The sequence below is a fragment of the Nerophis ophidion genome, linkage group LG24, assembly GCF_033978795.1.
Source record: "Nerophis ophidion isolate RoL-2023_Sa linkage group LG24, RoL_Noph_v1.0, whole genome shotgun sequence".
Classification (NCBI taxonomy): Eukaryota; Metazoa; Chordata; class Actinopteri; order Syngnathiformes; family Syngnathidae; genus Nerophis; species Nerophis ophidion.
This window is the reverse complement of record NC_084634.1, coordinates 37781341-37805705: the sequence shown is the minus strand read 5'-3', so window position 1 is coordinate 37805705 and position 24365 is coordinate 37781341. Positions and strand designations below refer to the sequence as shown.

Sequence of the window (24365 nt, the reverse complement as noted above, 5' to 3'; positions counted from 1 at the left end):
TGTTTACCTTATCCAAATCAACATCTGTTCAGTATTTCAACATAAAAGTGTTAAAATGATCCAAACAAGGTTGCAGCATTGTTTGTCAACACTGTCTGCTCTCATTTTCTCGAACATTTGACCCTCTGATGTGCTGTCGCAATCAAACACCTGTATGTTAAAATACTGAAAAGATGTCTACCTTATCCCAATCAACATCTGTTCAGTATTTTAACATAAAAGTGTTAGAATGATCCACACAAGGTTGCAGCATTGTTTGTCAACACTGTCTGCTCTCATTTTCTCGCACATTTGACCCTCTGATGTGCTGTCACAATCAAACACCTGTATGTTAAAATACTGAAAAGATGTCTACCTTATCCCAATCAACATCTGTTCAGTATTTTAACATAAAAGTGTTAAAATGATCCACACAAAGTTGCAACATTGTTTGTTAACACTGTCTGCTCTCATTTTCTCGCACATTCGACCCTCTGATGTGCTGTCACAATCAAACACCTTTATGCTAAAATACTGAACAGATTTTTGCCTTATCTCTATCAACATCCGTTCAGTTATTTAACATAAAAGTGTTAGAATGATCCACACAAGGTTGCAGCATTGTTTGTCAACACTGTCTGCTCTCATTTTCTCGCACATTTCACCCTCTGACGTGCTGTCACAATTGAACACTTTTATGATAAAATACTGAACAGATGTTTTTTGGGATAAGGTACACATCTGTTCAGTATTTCAACATAAGATTGTGAGGCATTCAAGGGGTCCATCAGACCCACCACTGTGGCTAAGTAACAACAATATGAACGTTGCACAAGAGTTAAACATGCGTCTGACATCCTTCTCCCCCCCCGTCAGATTGATATGATCCGACACATTATACGGACATTAATTCGCCGTGGAAATGGTCTGGGGCCACTCTGCGGCGCAGATGTGCTGCAGGCCCCCCCTCCCCCCACGGTTGGCTCGGTCCAAATCATCCTGGCCCCTCTTTTTCCTTCTCCTCCGCCTTCTTTGCTCCTCCAAGGCTTTGGCAGAGGTAGGCTGAAGGGGAAAGGGGAGGGAGGGTGTTGTTAGGGGTGGAGCAGAGTGAGGAGGAGGGGATGGGGTGTAATTGTAGATTGGGAACTACGCTACCCCTCAAGGTGCCCCCAACCGACCCATCTCCACCCTCAGTCCAGGTGATCCATTAGGAGGACTTCTGGTTGAGGGAGACCCATGTCAGTGTCACAAGGTTTTCTATACACTTTTTTTTTTTTTTTTAAGCCCAACATCCGAGCTTGGCATGTGTCGTGGCCAAGCCATTAGGCTTTCTTGCCCGTCGCTGGCGTTAACTGCTGTCTTTGTCTGTGATATGTAAATCCCCCCCCCGCCCCGCCGCCTTCTTCCTCTTTAGGGTGGAGGTTAGCGCAGGAAGAAGGCAAAGGCGCTCGCCCGCTTTGACTGTGAAATGAGGCTCCTTATGTAAAAGCATCAGCTGTAGGGCGGCGCCGCGTTTTATTAGCCGTGACGGCGAGTACGGACAATGCTAATGGCGAGCAAATTTGAGGCTCGGCGCGCCGTCGTCTTAAAACAACCCCGCCACCCCCCGCCGCTGCTCCTGACAGACCTTCACACCTGCGAGGCCAGGCGGCGACCCGTCTTGTAATGCTTGGTTTACACAAATAGAAAAAGAGGTGATGATGGTGATCTTGGGACTAAGCCCGGGTCCATAGTCAGTCACTCAATTAATTGAATATCAATCAATCGATGTTTATTTATATAGCCCTAAATCACAAGTGTCTCAAAGGGCTGCACAAGCCACAACGACACCCTCGACCCTCAGAGCCCACATAAGGGCAAGGAAAAACTCACAACCCAGTGGGATGTCAATGTGAATGACTATGAGAAACCTTGGAGAGGACCGCAAATGTGGGTGACCCCCACCCCTCTTGGGGAGACCGGATGCAACAGATGTCGAGTGGGTCTAACATAATATTGGGAAAGTCCAGTCCATAGTGGATCTAACATAATATTGTGAAAGTCCAGTCCATAGTGGATCGAACATAATAGTGAGAGTACAGTCCATAGTGGATCTAACATAATATTGTGAAAGTCCAGTCCATAGTGGATCTAACATAATATTGTGAAAGTCCAGTCCATAGTGGATCTAGCATAATATTGTGAAAGTCCAGTCCATAGTGGATCTAACATAATAGTGAAAGTCCAGTCCATAGTGGATCTAACATAATAGTGAAAGTCCAGTCCATAGTGGATCTAACATAATAGTAAGAGTCCAGTCCATAGTGGATCTAACATAATAGTGAGAGTCCAGTCCATAGTGGATCTAACATAATATTGTGAAAGTCCAGTCCATAGTGGATCTAACATAATGGTGAGAGTCCAGTCCATAGTGGATCTAGCATAATATTGTGAAAGTCCAGTCCATAGTGGATCTAACATAATAGTAAAAGTCCAGTGCATAGTGGATTTAACATGTTAGTGAGAGTCCCGTCCATAGTGGATCTAACATAATAGTAAGAGTCCAGTCCATAGTGGATCTAGCATAATATTGTGAAAGTCCAGTCCATAGTGGATCTAACATAATAGTAAAAGTCCAGTGCATAGTGGATTTAACATGTTAGTGAGAGTCCCGTCCATAGTGGATCTAACATAATAGTAAGAGTCCAGTCCATAGTGGAGCTAACATAATAGTGAGAGTCCAGTCCATAGTGGATATAACATAATAGTGAGAGTCCAGTCCATAGTGGATATAACATAATAGTGAGAGTCCAGTCCATAGTGGATCTAACATAATAGTGAGAGTCCAGTCCATAGTGCATCCAACATAATAGTGAGAATCCAGTCCATAGTAGAGCTAACATAATAGTGAGAGTCCAGTCCATAGTGGATCTAACATAATAGTGTGGGAGTCCAGTCCATAGTGGATCTAACATAATAGAGAGAGGCCAGTCCATAGTGGATCTAACATAATAGTGAGAGTCCAGTCCATAGTGGATCTAACATAATAGTGAGAGTCCAGTCCTTAGTGGATCTAACATAATAGTGAGAGTCCAGTCCATAGTGGATCTAACATAATAGTGTGAGAGTCCATAGGGGATCTAGCATAATAGTGAGAGTCCAGTCCTTAGTGGATCGAACATAATAGTGAGAGTCCAGTCCATAGTGGATCTAACATAATAGTGAGAGTCCAGTCCATAGTGGATCTAACATAATAGTGTGAGTCCAGTCCATAGTGGATCGAACATAATAGTGAGAGTCCAGTCCATAATGGATCTAACATAATAGTGAGAGTCCAGTCCATAATGGATCTAACATAATAGTGAGAGTCCAGTCCATAGTGGATCTAACATAATAGTGTGAGTCCAGTCCATAGTGGATCTAACATAATAGTGTGAGTCCAGTCCATAGTGGATCTAACATAATAGTGTGAGTCCAGTCCATAGTGGATCGAACATAATAGTGAGAGTCCAGTCCATAATGGATCTAACATAATAGTGAGAGTCCAGTCCATAGTGGATCTAACATAATAGTGTGAGTCCAGTCCATAGTGGATCTAACATAATAGTGAGAGTCCAGTCCATAGTGGATCTAACATAATAGTAAGAGTCCAGTCCATAGTGGATCTGACATAATACAACAACATTATAATTTGTACATTTTCAGAATGTGTTTGTTCTATTATTAAACAAAAGAAAACAGGATATTAAACCAGTCTGGCCCTCTTGGGAGTAGATTTTCCTCCTCGTGGCCCCCGAGCTAAAATGAGTTTGACACCCCTGCCTCACACACATGTAAAATGTTAGCCTGGCTCTCGTGTCTCGCTAAAGCGATGTCATTGTCCTTAACGTCAGAAATTGTCAGATACAGGAGGGTCTCTCCCCGAATCACCTGAAGAAGGCCAAGCTGATGTTCTTCTACACCCGCTACCCGAGCTCCAACATGCTGAAGATGTTCTTCTCTGATGTCAAGGTGAGTGCCTTCAAAAATACTCCATATTGCCAAAAGTATGGAATTGTCCAAAGTGTTTTGGTATCCTGGAGCATGCAAAGTTCCTTTCACTGGAACGAAGGGCCCAACTCTATCTCTTGAAAAACCCAACTCCACACCATAATTCCTCCTCTACCAAATTTCACTCTCTGCACAATGCGGTCCGAAATGTAGCGTTCTCCTGGAAACCTCCAAACCCAGACTGGTGCCGGATGGACAAGTGTGATCGGCACACTAGTGTGCCGTTCGATACAGTCTGGTGTGCCGTGGGAGGTTATCTAAATTCACCTAATTGGGTTAAAAAATATTTTTTTGTACACATGTAATTATAATACGCAAATAATGTGCCGTTTTTGAGTCTCTGTGCTGTCTCGAGCTCGGCAGAGTAACCCTGTAATACTCTTCCATATCAGTGAGCTAATTGCTTTGTCGTGATCACAATATGCAGACGGCAGCGGGAGGCAGGGTGCAGGTAAAAAAGGTATGTCAAGCTTAAACCAAAAATAAACAGAAGTCGAGTACCGCTAAGAAAAGACAATAAGCGAAGGGTTGATTACGCAGAACAAAACTAAAACTCAACTGGCGACAAAGTAAACAAAAACAGAATGCTGGACGACAGCAAAGACTTACTGTGGAGCAGTGGACGGCGTCCACAAAGTACGTCGGAACATGACATGACAATCAACAATGTCCACACAAAGAAGGATAAAAACAACTGAAATATTCTTGATTGCTAAAACAAAGCAGGTGTGGGGAATAGCACTCAAGGAAGAACTGAAACTGCTACAGGAAAATACCAACAAAAGACAAGAAGTAAAACACTACACACAGAAAAAGGCAAAAATAACTCTTTGATGTGACAGTACTCTATAGTCATGGTTTGAATTCATATCCAACACCTGCAAGAACAACTTTTTACTATCAATATTAGGGCTATATAAATAAATAAACATTGATTGATTGATATATATACATATAAGAAATGCTTGAAAATATATGCACCCCCCGCTACTCCAAGGGAGAGGGGGGCAGTGGAGAAAAGAAAAGAAACGGCAGATCAACTGCTCTAAAAAGGGTGTCTATTTAAAGGCTAGAGTATACAAATGAGTTTTAAGATGGGACTTAAATGCTTCTAGTCTTCGTACTGTGCGCTTCAGCATCCGCTGACCCCTCTTTGTCAGTTTACGTGGACTACCACTTGGTGACTGAGTTGCTGTTGTTCCCAAACTCTTCACTTTTCCTATAATAAAGTGGACGTTGGAATATTTAGGCGCGAGGAAATATCTCGACTGGATTTCTTACACAGGTGGCATCCCATAACAGAAAAAAAAACGGCAGATCAACTTGTCCAAAAAGGGGGGTCTATTTAAAGGCTAGAGTATACAAATGAGTTTTAAGATGGGACTTAAATGCTTCTAGTCTTCGCACTGTGCGCTTCAGCAACCGCCGACTCCTCTTTGTCAGTTTATGCGGACTACCACTTGGTGGCTGAGTTGCTGTTGTTCCCAAACTCTTCACTTTTCCTATAATAAAGTGGACGTTGGAATATTTAGGCGCGAGGAAATATCACGACTGGATTTCTTACACAGGTGGCATCCTATGACAGAAAAAGAAACGGCAGATCAACTGGTCTAAAAAAGGGGGGTCTATTTAAAGGCTAGAGTATACAAATGAGTTTTAAGATGGGACTTAAATGCTTCTAGTCTTCGTACTGTGCGCTTCAGCATCCGCTGACCCCTCTTTGTCAGTTTACGTGGACTACCACTTGGTGGCTGAGTTGCTGTTGTTCCCAAACTCTTCACTTTTCTTATAATAAAGTGGACGTTGGAATATTTAGGCGCGAGGAAATATCACGACTGGATTTCTTACACAGGTGGCATCCCATAACAGAAAAAAAACTGCAGATCAACTGGTCCAAAAAGGGGGGTCTATTTAAAGGCTAGAGTATACAAATGAGTTTTAAGATGGGACTTAAATGCTTCTAGTCTTCGTACTGTGCGCTTCAGCATCCGCCGACCCCTCTTTGTCAGTTTTCATGGCCTACCTGAGTTGCTGTTGTTCCCAAACTCTTCACTTTTCCTATAGTAACGTTGACGTTGGAATATTTAGGCGCGAGGAAATATCACGACTGGATTTCTTACACAGGTGGCATCCTATGACAGAAAAAAAACGGCAGATCAACTGGTCTAAAAATGGGGGGTCTATTTAAAGGCTAGAGTATACAAATGAGTTTTAAGATGGGACTTAAATGCTTATAGTCTTCGTACTGTGCGCTTCAGCATCCGCTGACCCCTCTTTGTCAGTTTACGTGGACTACCACTTGGTGGCTGAGTTGCTGTTGTTCCCAAACTCTTCACTTTTGTTATAATAAAGTGGATGTTGGAATATTTAGGGAATTATATAGGAAATTGTAGAGGAAATTTCACGACTGGATATGTCGCACAGGCGGCATCCTATGACAGCTGCACGCTGGAAATCACTGAAAGCGGCCCATTCTTTGTAGCGCTTGATTTTATACACCGGGCCAAGTGTTTAGGACGCCTGATTCCCATCATTTGGATGGCTGGCCAGAAAATTTTGGCAATATAGTGCACCTTTTTCCACCCTCCCAATTTCCAAAAATGGTAAAACGCTTTCAAAAATGTCGTCGCACTTTCACCGTCGCACGCGTTTAAAAAAAAAAAAAAAAAGGGAAGTTGCATTCAGCCCTTTGAGACACTTTTGATTAAGGGCTATATAAATAAACATTTATTGATTGATTGATTGATTGATATATTCATATAAGAAATACTTGAAAATATATACACCCCCCGCTACCTCAAAGGAGAGTGGGGCAGAGGAAATAAGAAAAAGAAACGGCAGATCAACTGGTCTAAAAAGGGGGTCTATTTAAAGGCTAGAGTATACGAATTAGTTTTGAGGTGGGACTGAAACGCTTCTAGTCTTTGCTTCAGCATCCACCGACCCCTCTCTGGCAGTTTACGTGGCCTACCACTTGGTGGCTGAGTTGCTGTTGTTCCCAAACTCTTCACTTTTCCTCTAATAAAGTGGACGTTGGAATATTTAGGGAATTATTTTGGAAATTAGAGAGGAAAATTATGGAGGAAATTTCACAACTGGATTTTTTGCACAGGCGGCATCCTATGACAGTGTCATGTCTCGTTGATCATGTCTTGTTTGGCTATGTTTTGTTGACCTTCGGACTCTTTAAGTTCCTGCTTTTTCACTCCCTGTTTTGTCACCATGACGACCAATCAGTTCACCTGTCCTCACAACTCACGCACCTGATTTCAATCACCACATCACTATTTAAGCCTGTCATTTTCTGTCGGTCGTCCTGGCGTCATTGTGATCTTTTCCTGCTCTGTGCTGACTTTATTCAGGCCATGCCATAGTTTCGTGTTTCATGCCATGCCAAGTAAGTTTTGTTTGACTTATGTTCATAGTCTGTTTATGCGTTAGTTTTGTTCCTTTGCCCAAGTTGTGCCTCCACTGTGAGCGCCTTTTGTTTTTTTTTAGTTAAAATTAAATCATGTTTTTACCTAAACGCCATGTCCCGAGTAGTCCGTCTGCCTTCCTGGAAGAATGACCCCGCAGCAAGCTGCGACCCCCCCCCCCATCTTGACAGACAGTTGCACGTTGGAAATCACTGAAAGTGGCCTATTCTTTGTAGTGCTTGATTTTATACACCGGGCCAAGTGATTAGGACGCCTGATCCTCATCATTTGGATGGCTGGCCAAATAATTTTGACAATATACTGTACCCCCCCACCCCCCCACCCCACCCCACCCAATTTCCAAAAATGCTAAAACGCTTTCAGAAATGTCGTCGCACTTTCACCGTCGCACCTGTTTTTTGTTTTTTTTTTAAAAAGGGGGAAGTTGCATTCATGCATGCTACTTGAGCTTCAATTACCATGAACAATGTATGCCCGTCATTCTCCAAATGAGGCCCTTCCCGTCTCCACTAACTTGTGGTTTTATGCAAAAGATGAGAGAAGAGGAAGTTGGATGAGAAGTGGAAGGGTGCTTATCCCAGCAGGTGTGCCGAGGGGAGGAGGGAGCGCCGGGTCCATGGACATGGCAAGAGGATGAGCGCCACCGGGACTCTAATGGAGGAAATTTGGGGAAACAAAAGCAGGGTTTTTTTGTCTTTTAAGCTGCGTTGAAAGAAAGGAGGAGGACACAATGGCGGCCGTGCGCCCGCACAGGCTTGTTTGTCCCCTCGCTGTTGTGTTTGTACGGGCGGGGTAAACACGCTGACAGATCCAGGCCATCTTATTCAAATCAGGAGATAAAGGTTCCCCTTTTCTCTCAGCTGCCACCGCCATTGAATAAAAAGGTGGTAAGCACCCGGCTTCGATTTTTCGATTGAAGCAGCGATGGACGGGACCGACTTTTGCTGGTGTTTCCTGCCTTTACCCATTCAACATATCTTTACCTGCACGTTACCTACCTTCCCTGCATCCTGGGGTCACACTGGTGCTTCTTTCTTTCACCCATACACGTTGGTGCTTCTTGCCATCACCCAGATAACATATCTTTACCTGCACATTACCTACCTTCCTTGCATCCTGGGGTCACACTGGTGCTTCTTTCTGTCACCCATACACGCTGGTGCTTCCTGCCATCACCCAGATAACATATCTTTACCTGCACATTACCTACCTTCTCTGTATCCTGGAGTCAAACTGGTGCCTCCTTCTTTCACCCAGTCAGCATATCTTTACCTGCACAGTACCTACCTTCTCTGCATTGTGTGGTCATGCTGGTGCTTCCTGCTTTTAAGCAGCCATCTTGAGGTGGCAGCAGCATCAGCGAAGCAGTTCTTTGAAGGCTCGTAAAATCAAAACCGAAGCAGTTAGAAAAACTCTTTCGTCAACTTTTATTCTGAAGGATTCAATCTCTGTCCTGTGCGGGTTTGAAGCCTACACAACAAATGCGCTCAAAGGAGATAATGTTTGAAAAAAGGTGACAGGTTTTTACAAAACTTTTGTTTTGAAGGGGTAATTGCCAACTTCCTGTTGATTTTTGCTGAAGGATGTCAATGAATGAAATGTAGGTCTAAGTGAGATCTACATAAAGGTTTTTGTTTCATGTCTCTACGACATTCCTACCGGAAGTTACAAGCAGTTTTGTCTGTGTTTTCTTCCTAGGAGCAGTTTTGTCTGTGTTTTATTCCTAGGGGGCGTTAGAGCGCAATTTTAAGTTTTGGGGTTTGGTTTTTTTTTTTTATTAGATCGCAATTTTCACCAGTCCTGATGTGTGTGTAAAATTTGGTGAGTTTTGAAGCATGTTAAGGGGGTCAAATTACAGCTCAAAGAGGCGGCGGTATAATAATAAGACAGAGGACCCTATTGTATTTCTAAGGTTTTATTATTATTTCTTTAAGCTTTCGATTTTTAAAAAATGTTAGCGTTTAACTCCGAACTTTCACTTGAACGCCAGCGTCATTACCCAAGATGTTTGACCTAGGAGGCGCTCGCCCTCCACAAGTGATCTCCCCAGATCCTGAAACAAGGTCAAGATCATTAGGAGGATTATGAGTCACATTAGCTTGTTTTTTTTTGTTTTTTGTTTTCCGTCCGGGACAATAGAGAGGAGTCTCAAGTTTGTAGACATGTATGGGAATTAGACGGACGATCTAATTAGATTCCGCCGGCGTGGCCGCTTAGCGAGTGGCTGTTTTCAGACAACAAGTCTTTAAGGCTAATCAGGTCTCCGCTAATCAGGGCCCCTGGCTGTCAAGAACCTAATGGACGTGGGAAGTGGGTTGTCCTAACAACCAACCTTGTTATTAATCCCCTCCGTGAATAATACTGACTTTTTCTGACTTTGTGCGTACAGCTGTGTCATTGTTTGCACTCTTTTGATTGATTGATTGATTGATCCATCCATCCATCCATTTTCTACCGCTTATTCCCTTTCGGGGTCGTGGGGGGCGCTGGCGCCTATCTCAGCTACAATCGGGCGGAAGGCGGGGTACACCCTGGACAAGTCGCCACCTCATTGCAGGGCCAACACAGACAGACAGACAACATTCACACTCACATTCACACACTAGGGCCAATTTAGTGTTGCCAATCAACCTATCCCCAGGTGCATGTCTTTGGAAGTGGGAGGAAGCCGGAGTACCCGGAGGGAACCCACGCATTCACGGGGAGAACATGCAAACTCCACACAGAAAGATCCCGAGCCTGGATTTGAACCCAGGACTGCAAGACCTTCGTATTGTGAGGCAGACGCACTAACCCCTGATTGATTGATTGATTGATTGGAATTTTTATTAGTAGATTGCACAGTACAGTAGATATTCCGTACGATTGACCACTAAATGTTAATACCGTATAATTGCCGCCGGGGCGCTAATTAATTTAAAACCTCTTCTCATTGATACCAAAAAGTTCTATTTTGGTTTCATCTGACCACATGACATTCTCCCAATCCTCTGCCGTATCATCCATGTATCCATTTTGGTATAAACTCAACTCGTCATGTTTGGAGGAAGAAGAATACTGAGTTGCATCCCAAGAACACCATACCTACTGTGAAGCATGGGGGTGGAATCATCATGCTTTGGGGCTGTTTTTCTGCTAAGGGGACAGGACGATTGATCCGTGTTAAGGAAAGAATGAATGCGGCCATGTATCGTGAGATTTTGAGCCAAAACCTCCTTCCATCGGTGAGAGCTTTGAATGGTTGACCAAATACTTATTTTCCACCATCATTTATAAGTAAATTCTTTAAAATTCCTACAATGTGAATTCCTGGATTTTTTTCCCATTTTGTCTCTCACAGTTGAAGTGTACCTATGATGAAAATGACAGACCTCTGTCATCATTTTAAGTGGGAGAACTTGCACAATCGCTGGCTGACTAAATACTTTTTTGCCCCACTGTATATATCTACAAATGAAGACAGCAGCAACAGACCTAATCACGTCAAGATGCCATTAATCAACAATCATCATCAATTCCACACAATGAGCAGAATTCTCAGTATTTTTATCCGCTTCCTCTTGTTTTCCGTCTTTTTTTTTTTTTTTTGCTGATGACGCGGCCGGCTTACTACATGTGCCTCGCTGGGGCCGGCGAGAAAAAGAAAAGAAAGAAAAGCCAGCGGCTGGATTTGAGTCACCGCGGTAACAAAAGGCCGCTTTCCAGGGCCGCTTTTTTTTGTGCGCGGTCAGCCAATCGGCAGCCGGAGATTATCTCCCACAATTCAGCCCCTGCGAAAACAGGAAACGTTAGAAAGCCCCGATGACTGTGAGAGGCTTACGAGGGCGAGAGAGGCAGGAGGAGAGAGAGATGGAGGCCCGTGCAGGCTTCTGTGTCTTTCTCTTCTCTCCTGCGCTTGTTCTGGATGTAGTTTAGAACGCTGAGGTCATCGGTGTGTGCTTTCCAGCCCTTTGTTGACCAGCGGGCCATTCAAATTCATATTTCACTACACACAAACCAGTCCTATAGTTGGAAGTCAAGGTACTACTGGAGTGCGTACTATTCTGGACCGTGTGTGTGTGTGTGTTTGTGTGTGTGTGTGTGTGTCACCTTCTATCTCATGCTGTTAGCACTAACCGCTGACCTTTCACAGGCTCTTGAGTGTGAGTGTGAGAAACACACTCTCGCTGTCTCTCTCTCATCTGCCTCTTAGCCAGACACACACACTCATGTATTTCCGACCTTCTTGGGACCTCCGAAAAATGCCTACCTCTTCGGGACCACCCTTCCTAGTTACATAAAGATTTGTGTTTGCAACATTATTAATATATACTAGAGATGTCCGGTAATATCGGACCGCCGATATTATCGGCCGATAAATGCTTTAAAATGTTATATCAGAAATTATTGGTTATCGATTTCAAAAAGTATAAGTTATGACTTTTTAAAACGCCGCTATATGGAGTGGTACACAGACATAGGGAGAAGTATAGAGGAGTAGTGTCTCCCAGTCATACTTGCCAATCCTCCAGATTTTTTCCGGGAGACTTCCAAATTTCAGTGTCCCTCTCATCTGCCTCTTAGCCAGACACACACACTCAATGTATTTCCGACCTTCTTGGGACCTCCGAAAAATGCCTACCACTTCGGGACCACCCTTCCTAGTTACATAAAGATTTGTGTTTGCAACATTATTAATATATACTAGAGATGTCCGATAATATCGGACCGCCGATATTATCGGCCGATAAACGCTTTAAAATGTTATATCAGAAATTATCGGTTATCGGTTTCAAAAAGTATAATTTATGACTTTTTAAAATGCTGTTATACGGAGTGGTACACGGACATAGGGAGAAGTACAGAGTAGTAGTGTCTCCCAGTCATACTTGCCAATCCTCCAGATTTTTTACGGGAGACTCCTAAATTTCAGTGTCCCTCTCATCTGCCTCTTAGCCAGACACACACAATCATGTATTTCCAACATTCTTGGGACCTCCGAAAAATGCCTACTTTTTCTGGACCACCCTTTCTAGTTACATAAAGATTTGTGTTTGCAACATTATTAATATATACTAGAGATGTCCGATAATATCGGACCGCCGATATTATCGGCCGATATGTAACGACCGGGTCGCATTTTGGTGCGGAGTTCGTTCTCCTAGGAATGCAGACGGGCTTCGGACACAGCATGAAGGTAGGAATAAATGAAAACGTGCTCAAAGCATAGAAGGCAAAAAACAAAGGGGCTAGCGTGGGAGCTAGCAAGTAAAAGAGCCTAGCGGGGAAACTAGATGGTACAGAGCCGGGAACAAAAGTCGTCATCTGTTGCATATTGCAAATTAGGAAGCCAGACTGACTGACTGGAGAAGGCAGGCTTAAATGACTGGAGAAGGCAGGCTTAAATAATGTCAGTGATTACAAAACACAGGTGCGCTTCCAGAACAAGCGACAGGTGAAAATAATAAGTAACTATGGTAACCAACACAGGTGCACAAACAGGAACGGAAGGAGTCCAAAACCAACACAAAACACAAATGACTCAAAAATCCAATCAGAATATGATCCGGGCAGCGGATCATAAGACGATAAATGCTTTAAAATGTAATATCGGAAATTATCTGTATCGGTTTCAAAAAGTATAATGTATCACTTTTTAAAACGCCGCTGTACGGAGTGGTACACAGACATAGGGAGAAGTACAGAGCAGTAGTGTCTCCCGTATACTTGCAAATCTTCCCCATTTTTTCCGGGAGACTCACAAATTTCAGTGACCCTCCCGTAAATCTTCCGGGGCAACCATTCTCCCGAATTTCTCCCGATTTCCACCCAGAAAACAATATTGCGTGCGAGCCCAATTACATAACATCTACGGCTTTTCACACACACACACACACACACAAGTAAACGCAAGGCATACTTGGTTAACAGCCATACAGGTCACACTGAGGGGGGCCGTATAAACAACTTTAACACTTTTACAAATATGCGCCACTCTGCGAACTCACACCAAACAAGAATGACAAACACATTTCGGGAGAACATCCGCACCGTAACACAACATAAATACAACAGTACAAATACCCAGAGACCCTTGCAGCACTAACTATTCCGGGACGCTCCATATAACCCTACCCTCCTCCCTACCTCAACATCTTCATGCTCTGAGGGAGAGCATGTCCCAAATTCCAAGCTGCTGTTTTGAGGCATGTTAAAAAAAATAATGCACTTTGTGATTTCAATAATAAATATGGCAGTGCCATGTTGGCATTTTTTGTCCATAACTTGAGTTGATTTATTTTGGAAAACCTTGTTACATTGTTTAATGCATCCAGCGGGGCATCACAACTAAATTAGGCATAATAATGTGTTCATTCCACCACTGTATGTATCAGTATCCGTTGATATCGGAATCGGAAATTAAGAGTTGGACAATATCGGATATCGACAAAAAAGCCATTATCGCACATCTCTAATATATACATACAATGCAAATATAGAAAAGCTTGTTGTAAAAAATGAGTTGCAGTTTCATAAGAAAAGGTTTACAATTTCAGGAGTAAAACTTAAGAATTTTGGCAGTGTCATAATAAAAGTCGCCATTTTACTCAATGCAAGTCAAAATGCTACAAGAAAAACTGAACATTTGTGCATTATTATGAATAAAGTTGGAGTTGCACTCAATAACAGTCACAGTTTTACAAGAAAAGCGTAAAATGTTTGGTATTTTTATGGAAAACAGTTATTTTACTCGACGAAAGTCACAATTTTATTTAAAAAAACAAACTTTAACATGTTGGAAATATAATATTTGTAATTTTACTTTGCTCCAAAAAATACACTATTTTACAAGAACAACAAAAATGGCAGTATTGTGATTAAAGTCAGAATTTTATATGACAAATGTCAGCTTTTTGCATTAAAAAGTATAGATTTTACATAAAAAAGTAATAATTTTACAAGTAAATATTGCAATATTACAGAAACAAAAATGTTTCCCAATTTTTTTAAGAAAAAAGTTTAATTTTTTTGAATTTTTTGTTTGTAATTGGTTTTTAATCTTCATTATTTACTTCAAGTTATTACAGTACATCTCTAAATATATGTTTACTTATTTATTTGTATTCATTTTGGCCAAATGGGGCGCATTTAAATGACTTACACACACTTGTTATTGCATATGTTGGCCAGAGGGAGATCACTTCAAATTTTTACACAAACTTGTTTTTTCATATGTTGACCAGAGGGGGAGCAGTTTTATAACCGACACAGTCAATTTGAAAAATCCCTCTTTTGGGACCACCCTCATTTTTTTATGTCCTAACTTGTTCACCGGTCCTTATATGGACGGAACTTTTCCTTGTGGATGTCTCAAGAAGGGTAGAAATCCAAGAACACACACACACAAATGAGACATTCTCTAACAGTTGTATGGTTTTCTGTATTGGGACCATGATTTATGTCCTAACTTGTTCACCGGTCCTCATATGGTCGGAACTTTTCCTTGTTGGTGTCTCAAAAAAGGTAGAAATCCAAGAACACACACACACACAAATGAGACATTCTCTAATAGATGTAATGGTTTTCCGTATTGGGACCAGGATTTATGTCCTAACTTGTTCACCGGTCTTCATATGGTCGGAACTTTTCCTTGTTGGTGTCTCAAGAAGGGTAGAAATACAAGAACACACACAAACAAATGAGACATTCTCTAATAGATGTAATGGTTTTCCGTATTGGGACCATGATTTATGTCCTAACTTGTTCACCGGTCCTCATATGGTCGGAACTTTTTCTTGTTGGTGTCTCAAGAAAGGTAGAAATCCAAGAACACACACACACACACACACACAAATGAGACATTCTCTAATAGATGTAATGGTTTTCCAAATTGGGACCATGATTTATGTCCTAACTTGTTCACCTGTCCTCATATGGTCGGAACTTTTCCTTGTTGGTGTCTCAAGAAGGGTAGAAATACAAGAACACCCACCCACACACACTCACACACACACAAATGAGACATTCTCTAATAGATGTAATGGTTTTCCGTATTGGGACCATGATTTATGTCCTAACTTGTTCACCGGTCCTCATATGGTCGGAACTTTTCCTTGTTGGTGTCTCAAGAAGGGTAGAAATACAAGAACACACACACACACACACACACACACACACACACAAATCAGACATTCTCTAATAGATGTAATGGTTTTCCGTATTGGGACCATGATTTATGTCCTAACTTGTTCACCGGTCCTCATATGGTCGGAACTTTTCCTTGTTGGTGTCTCAAGAAGGGTAGAAATACAAGAACACACACACACACACACACACACACACACACAAATGAGACATTCTCTAATAGATGTAATGGTTTTCCGTATTGGGACCATGATTTATGTCCTAACTTGTTCACCGGTCCTCATATGCTCGGAACTTTTTCTTGTTGGTGTCTCAAGAAAGGTAGAAATCCAAGAACACAAACACACACACACACACACACACACACAGACACACAAATGAGACATTCTCTAATAGATGTAATGGTTTTCCGTATTGGGACCATGATTTATGTCCTAACTTGTTCACCGGTCCTCATATGGTTGGAACTTTTCCCTTTTCCTTGTTGGTGTCTGAAGAAGGGTAGAAATACAAGAACACACACACACACACACACAAATGAGACATTTTCTAATAGATGTAATGGTTTTCCGTATTGGGACCATGATTTATGTCCTAACTTGTTCATCGGTCCTCATATGGTCGGAACTTTTTCTTGTTGGTGTCTCAAGAAAGGTAGAAATCCAAGAACACACACACACACACACACACACACACAAATGAGACATTCTCTAATAGATGTAATGGTTTTCCGTATTGGGACCATAATTTATGTCCTAACTTGTTCACCGGTCCTCATATGGTCGGAACATTTCCCTGTTGGTGTCTCAAGAAGGGTAGTAATACAAGAACACACACTCACACACACACAAATGAGACATTCTCAAATAGATGTAATGGTTTTCCGTATTGGGACCATGATTTATGTCCTAACTTGTTCACCGGTCCTCATATGGTCGGAACTTTTCCTTGTTGGTGTCTCAAGAAGGGTAGAAATACAAGAACACACACACACACAAATGAGACATTCTCAAATAGATGTAATGGTTTTCCGTATTGGGACCATGATTTATGTCCTAACTTGTTCATCGGTCCTCATATGGTCGGAACTTTTTCTTGTTGGTGTCTCAAGAAAGGTAGAAATCCAAGAACACACACACACAAATGAGACATTCTCTAATAGATGTAATGGTTTTCTGTATTGGGACCATGATTTATGTCCTAACTTGTTCATCGGTCCTCATATGGTCGGAACTTTTTCTTGTTGGTGTCTCAAGAAAGGTAGAAATCCAAGAACACACACACACACACACACACACAAATGAGACATTCTCTAATAGATGTAATGGTTTTCCGTATTGGGACCATAATTTATGTCCTAACTTGTTCACCGGTCCTCATATGGTCGGAACATTTCCCTGTTGGTGTCTCAAGAAGGGTAGTAATACAAGAACACACACTCACACACACACAAATGAGACATTCTCAAATAGATGTAATGGTTTTCCGTATTGGGACCATGATTTATGTCCTAACTTGTTCACCGGTCCTCATATGGTCGGAACTTTTCCTTGTTGGTGTCTCAAGAAGGGTAGAAATACAAAAACACACACACACACAAATGAGACATTCTCAAATAGATGTAATGGTTTTCCGTATTGGGACCATGATTTATGTCCTAACTTGTTCACCGGTCCTCATATGGACGGAACTTTTTCTTGTTGGTGTCTCAAGAAGGGTAGAAATACAAGAACATACACACATACCCACTTATGTATTTCTTACCTTCTTGAGACCTCTGGAAAATTGCCTACCTCTTTAGGACCCCCCCCCCCCCCCACACACACACACACACACACATATACGTTGCATCTTATGTGTGTGCTGGCTGACCCCTGCCAAGTCTGATTAAGAAGCTGCAGTGACATGCTCCTTTGAACCAATTCCCTCCTTTTAGACCCAACACTCTTGTCCTCAGCTGCTATTGGGGTGAAGGCGAGGCGAGGGGTCTTGATCTCCCCCGCCTCTCTCTGGCTCCTCCTCCAACCCGCCCATCCCAACCCAGCCCCCACAAATTCTAGGACTTGCCAAACTTGATTGAAGGAGTTGTGTCGTGTAAAAAACGCCTTACAAGTTGTACCTCCATCCCACATTTTACGAGGTTTATTTTGCATACGGTGGCTCACTTGCACCCGCCCTAAGTTGCCGGTGTAATAAAGCGAGACGTCCATCCGTCACTCACACGCCGGCACTGACACCAAAGGTCTCCGCCGTGAGCGATGGCGCCCGTTTCACCGACAGCAATTTTCAAGCGAGTCGCTTCGAAACCCTTAGACACATTGGCTGTAATTTACCCGTGTCTAAGACTACAAATAAGGACAGTTGACAAACACATTGTCATTCAAGTGTAAAGAGAAGTTAACCCCAGGGAACATAAAAAAAAAAAGTGCGCATGGAGTCTACCTTTAGTAGTTCTTGGGTACATTCTTCTTTCGTTGAGGCTGATTCTCCTTTAGGAAGATCTGTTGTGAAGGGAAAAAGCAAAAACTTTAATAATAATATGGTGTTACATACCGTATTTTCCAGACTATAAACTGCAAATGCTAAATTTTCGAAGAAAAAAATATTTTTGTATATATTAATATTACTTTATAAAGTAAAACACATGCTGAATAAGACATGTCTGCATATGTTCGTGGGATCATACTCCTCAGCCTTCCCGGTAAGGTCTATTCAGGTGTACTGGACGCCGGATAGTCAAACCTCGGATTCAGGAGCAACAGTGTGGTTTTCGTCCTGGTTGTGGAACTGTGGACCAGGTCTATACTCTCGGCAGGGTTCTTGAGGGTGCATGGGAGTTTGCCCAACCAGTCTACATGTGCTTTGTGGACTTGGAGAAGGTATTCGACCGTGTCCCTCGGGAAGTCCTGTGGGGAGTGCTCAGAGAGTATGGGGTATTGGACCGTCTGATTGTGGCGGTCCGCTTCCTGTATGATCAGTGTCAGAGCTTGGTCCGCATCGCCGGCAATAAGTCAGACACGTTTCCAGTGAGGGTTGGACTCCGCCAAGGCTGCCCTTTGTCACCCATTCTGTTCATAACTTTTATGGACAAAATTTCTAGGCGTAGTCAGGGCAAAAAGCAGATGATGTGGTCCTGATGGCTTCATCTGACCAGAATCTTCAGCTCTCACTGGAAAGGTTCGCAGCCGAGTGTGAAGCGACTGGGATGGGAATCAGCAAGTCCGAGTCCATGGTTCAGGCCCGCAAAAGGGTGGAGTGCCATCTCCGGGTTGGGGAGTTGATCTTGCCCCAAGTGGAGGAGTTCAAGTACCTCGGAGTCTTGTTCACGAGTGGGGGAAGAGTGGATGGTGAGATCAACAGGCGGATCGGTGCGGCGTCTTCAGTAATGCGGAGGCTGTATCGATCCGTTGTGGTGAAGAAGGAGCTGAGCCGGAAGGCAAAGCTCTCAATTTACCGCTCGATCTACGTTCCCATCCTCACCTATGGTCATGAGCTTTGGTTTATGACCGAAAGGACAAGATCACGGGTACTAATGAGTTGTACTAGTGGTTAGAGTGTCCGCCCTGAGATCGGTAGGTTGTGAGTTCAAACCCCGGCCGAGTCATACCAAAGACTATAAAAATGGGAGCCATTACCTGCCTGCTTGGCACTCAGCATCAAGGGTTAGAATCGGGGGTTGAATCACCAAAATTATTCCCGGGCGTGGTCACTGCTGCTGCCCACTGGTGATGGGTCAAATGCGCAGAATAATTTCGCCACTCCTAGTGTGTGTGTGTGACAATCATTACTTTAACTTTAACTTGAAAATATATACACCACGCCTCAGCTCCCGAATTTGGAGGTCTTAAAGTTGGCAAGTATGGTTGGCCCTGTGATGAGGTGGCGACTTGTCCAGGGTGTACCCCGCCTTCTGCTCGAATGCAGCTGAGATAGGCTCCAGCACCCCCCGCCACCCCAAAAGGGACAAGCGGTAGAAAATGGATGGATGGATGTTTACATTGATGGTTTTCCATGCTTGCATTTCCTTTCCCTTCCGTCTTGATAGCTTTTTTTTTGATTGATTGAGACTTTTATTAGTAGATTGCACAGTACAGTACATATTCCGTACAATTGACCACTGAATGGTAATAAGTTTTTCAACTTGTTTAAGTCGGGGTCCACTTTAATTAATTCATTGTAAGCTCAGGGGATTATGATAAGAGGAAGTTTACATTTTAAATAAAAATGTTTACATTTCATTTTTTTTTCCAATCGTCCTTAAATCCAATGGGTCATAAAAATATCAATAATTGCCGAACACTTATATCGTGATTCAGCTTCCAGCTGTATCGACCAGCCCTAGTACACATCAGTCTCTTTTAGTTCCCTTCCAACTAGGGCTGGGCGATATATCGATATATCGCGGGTTTGTCTCTGTGCGATATAGAAAATGACTATATTGTGATATTGGAGTTGTCACGCCAAATTTCTTCCCCCTACAAATACCTTCGCCACCATTTACTTAATGATTAATACAGACATTTTGTTAACGCTATATTATAAAAATACAGACGTTTTGTTAACGCTATATTATAAAAAAAATACAATAAAAAAATTACCAACACAAGCTATGGAATGACGTAAGAGAAAACGTGAGGAAACGTGACCTCGGAAGTAAATATGTCATCTTACTGACATCATGCACAAAAGTGCACTCATAGCTTGTTTTAAAATGTCTCTGACAATCTTGCACTTTCTGTTTTGGAAATGACTTGAATGTTTGTGCCATTGCTTAATAACTGTTTCATAAATACACTTTTAGTTGTGATTTCCCTCTCTGCATGAAAGTTTAAAAGTAGCATATATTAAGCCCAAAAAAAGTCTGCGGGCTATAGATCATTTTCCGTTCGGGCTCCAGTACTCTGGAATGCCCTCCCGGTAACAGTTCGAGATGCCACCTCAGTAGAAGCATTTAAGTCTCACCTTAAAACTCATTTGTATACTCTAGCCTTTAAATAGACTCCCTTTTTAGACCAGTTGATCTGCCGTTTCTTTTCTTTTTCTTCAATGTCCCTCTGTGTATCGGCTGGGGACATCTCTGCGCTGCTGGTCCGCTACCCTTGGGATGGTTTCCTGCTGGCTCCGCTTCTAACGGGACTCTCGCTGCTGTGTTTGGACTGGACTCTCGCGACTGTGTTGTATCCATTATGGATTGAACTTTCACAGTATCATGTTAGACCTGCTCGACATCCATTGCTTTCCTCCTCTCTAAGGTTCTCATAGTCATCATTGTCACCGACGTCCCACTGGGTCATTATTGTCACCAATGTCCCACTGGGTGTGAGTTTTCCTTGCCCTTATGTGGGCCTACCGAGGATGTCGTGGTGGTTTGTGCAGCCCTTTGAGACACTAGTGATTTAGGGCTATATAAGTAAACATTGATTGATTGATTGATTAATGCAGTATGAAGAAGAATATTTGAATGTAGACACATAGAATCATCATACTGCTGTGATTATATGCATCATGTGTTCATTCAAGGCTAAGGCAAAATATCCAGATATATATGGTGTATCGTGAAATGGCATAAAAATATCCAGATATTTAAAAAAATGCCGTATCGCCCAGCCCTACTTCCAATCAAAAAAACGCCGGTAGAAAACAAGCCTATTGTGCAGGCTTAAGCAGCCCCTTGCTGCACGGCGAATATTTGTAAGTGTCAGTGGTTTGTTTGTTTGACGCTCCGATGTCACGACCCCGGCCTGCTGACGGCTCACGTTCCGACCCCCTCAAACCCCCCACCGCCGTCGCCCTCCTCCCTACGCTCGCTGTATTGTCCGACAGCGCTGACCTGCACCCCCCGCCACTTTATGCACACCATGCACTTTAGGACAGCCCATGCGGCGTGCGCACCCCCTCCAAAAAAAAACCCCTCAGAAACAATGTCGGGCAGGCTTGCTCCGTCCCGGTCGGCCATGGCGTCAATCCGCCGATGGTTCCGGACTCTCCTGATTCCCCTGGCCCCGGTCCTTCTCCTGCGCAAAAAACCACGGCATTGCTGTGGAGTGTGTGCACAATAGCTGGGGGGCCTAATCTCCATGTCAAAACCCCCCCGACCCTCATTCTTCCAGGACCACAGCATACACAGAATAGGCTGGTTTTTGTGCGCTTACTTTTTTTGAGCTAAACCATCTTTTGGAGGTACAAACCCCGTTTCCATATGAGTTGGGAAATTGTGTTAGATGTAAATATAAACAGAATACAATGATTTGCAAATCCTTTTCAACCCATATTCAGTTGAATATGCTACAAAGACAACATATTTGATGTTCAAACTCATGAACTTTATTTTTTTCTGCAAATAATAATTATGGCTGCAACACTTGCCAAAGTAGTTGGGAAAGGGCATGTTCACCACTGTGTTACATCACCTTTTCTTTTAACAACACTCAATAAACGCGTGGGAACTGAGGAAACTAATAGTTGAAGCTTTGAAAGTGGAATTCTTTCCCATTCTTGTTTTATGTAGAGCTTCAGTCGTTCAACAGTCCGGGGTCTCCGCTGTCGTATTTTACGCTTTATAATGCGCCACACATTTTCCATGGGAGACAGGTGTGGACTGCAGGCGGGCCAGGAAGGTACACGCACTCTTTTTTTACAAAGCCACGCTGTTGTAACACGTGCTGAATGTGGCTTGGCATTGTCTTGCTGAAATAAGCAGGGGCGTCCATGAAAAAGACGGCGCTTAGATGGCAGCATATGTTGTTCCAAAACCTGTATGTACCTTTCAGCATTAATGGTGCCTTCACAGATGTGTAAGTTACCCATGCCTTGGGCACTAATGCACCCCCATACCATCACAGATGCTGGCTTTTGAACTTTGCGTCAATAACAGTCTGGATGGTTTGCTTTCCCTTTGGTCCGGATGACACGATGCCGAATATTTCCAAAAACAATTTGAAATGTGGACTCGTCAGACCACAGAACACTTTTCCACTTTGCATCAGTCCATCTGAGATGATCTCGGGCCCGGAGAAGCCGACTGCGTTTCTGGATGTTGTTGATAAATGACTTTCGCTTTGCATAGTAGAGCTTTAACTTGTACTTACAGATGTAGCGACAAACTGTATTCAGTAACAGTGGTTTTCTGAAGTGTTCCTGAGCCCATGTGGTGATATCCTTTAGAGATTGATGTCGGTTTTTGATACAGTGCCGTCTGAGGGATCGAAGGTCACGGTCATTCAATGTTGGTTTCCGGCCATGCCGCTTACGTGGAGTGATTTCTCCAGATTCTCTGAACCTTTTGATGATATTATGGGGCGTAGATGTTGAAATCTCTAAATTTCTTGCAATTGCACTTTGAGAAACGTTGTTCTTAAACTGTTTGACTATTTGCTCACGCAGTTGTGGACAAAGGGGTGTACCTCGCCCCATCCTTTCTTGTGAAAGACTGAGCATTTTTTGGGAAGCTGTTTTTATAGCCAATCATGGCACCCACCTGTTCCCAATTAGCCTGCACACCTGTGGGATGTTCCCAATAAGTGTTTGATGAGCATTCCTCAACTTTATCAGTTTTTATTGCCACCTTTCCCAACTTCTTTGTCACGTTTTGCTGGCATCAAATTCTAAAGTTAATGATTATTTTATGAGTTTGAACATCAAATATGTTGTCTTTGTAGCATATTCAACTGAATATGGGTTGAAAAGGATTTGCAAATCATTGTATTCTGTTTATATTTACATCCAACACAATTTCCCAACTCATGTGGAAACGGGGTTTGTGGAAAACCCCCAAAAACCGAAGGTGTTTTGGGGGTACGGGGTCTGGGTTGTTTTCGCTGGCGGAAAAAGATCCGGGGACCTGCTGAGGCTCTTAATAGGTTTACTTGGCCCTATTGAATTCAGCCGAGCGGCACAGATCAGATAGCCACAGTCTTCGCCACAGTTTATCATCCCCGGCCTTTTTCTCTCACACTCCTTTTTTTTTTTTTTCTTCCCCCCCCTGCTCTTTTTCTTCTCCTTTCCTCCTGCCCGGGGAGGTGCGGAGAGGGGAGGAGAATCAGGGTGTAATTGGTGGACGGGGTTAAGTACTTGTTTGAGCCCCCCCGCGGGCCGGGGCGCTTCAGATGATGACTTAATCGTTTTTCTGGTCAATTATGTGTTTGCGGACCAACCCCGCCCCTCCTTTCACCTCTCCCTCCACTCTCCGGGTTATGATAGGGGGGGGGGATGTCGGCTCCCAGTAGGGAAGTTGAACCACACACACACACACACACACACACACACACACACACACACACACTTACTCTCTCGTCTTGCTGTCTTACTTAACGTCTCTATTATCTCTTGCCATTTTTTCCCCCTCCACCTCACATCTCGCTCCCCTGATGTGAGACGACCACGCTTTCATCGCCTGCGTCGCGTCGCCCACTTATGCTCCGGTCCGGCGGCACACTGTAAAAACTGAAATCTCAGTAAGAGGAAATATCTCAAATAAGGGTGATATACCATATTTCCTTGAATTGCCGCCGGGTATATAGTATGCACCTGTCTAGAATTACTGCCGGGTCAAACTCGTTTCGCAAAATAATTAGCGCATGCTTAGCATCACCGCTGGCTCAGGGTTAACGCCGGGTTAAACTCGTTTTGCAAAATATTTTTTTTATTAGCGCATGTCTAGAATTTTTGCTGGGTCAAAGTCGTTTCGCCAAATAATTAACATTTGCCTAAAATTTCCGCCGGGTCAAACTCGTCACGTCACGAGTGACACTTCACCTGTCATCATTTTCAAAATGGAGGAGGCTGATTGCAATTATT

At 43.1% G+C, this 24365-nt stretch overlaps 1 protein-coding gene across 1 annotated transcript in view; it reads left to right on the top strand.

Moving 5' to 3' along the window:
• Window positions 1-24365, top strand: part of LOC133542058 (prospero homeobox protein 1-like) — a 139521-nt gene that overhangs the window by 29928 nt on the left and 85228 nt on the right. Inside the window, 1 exon segment of the mRNA XM_061885875.1 lies at window positions 3862-3969. Coding sequence (XP_061741859.1) covers window positions 3862-3969 — 108 coding nt within the window.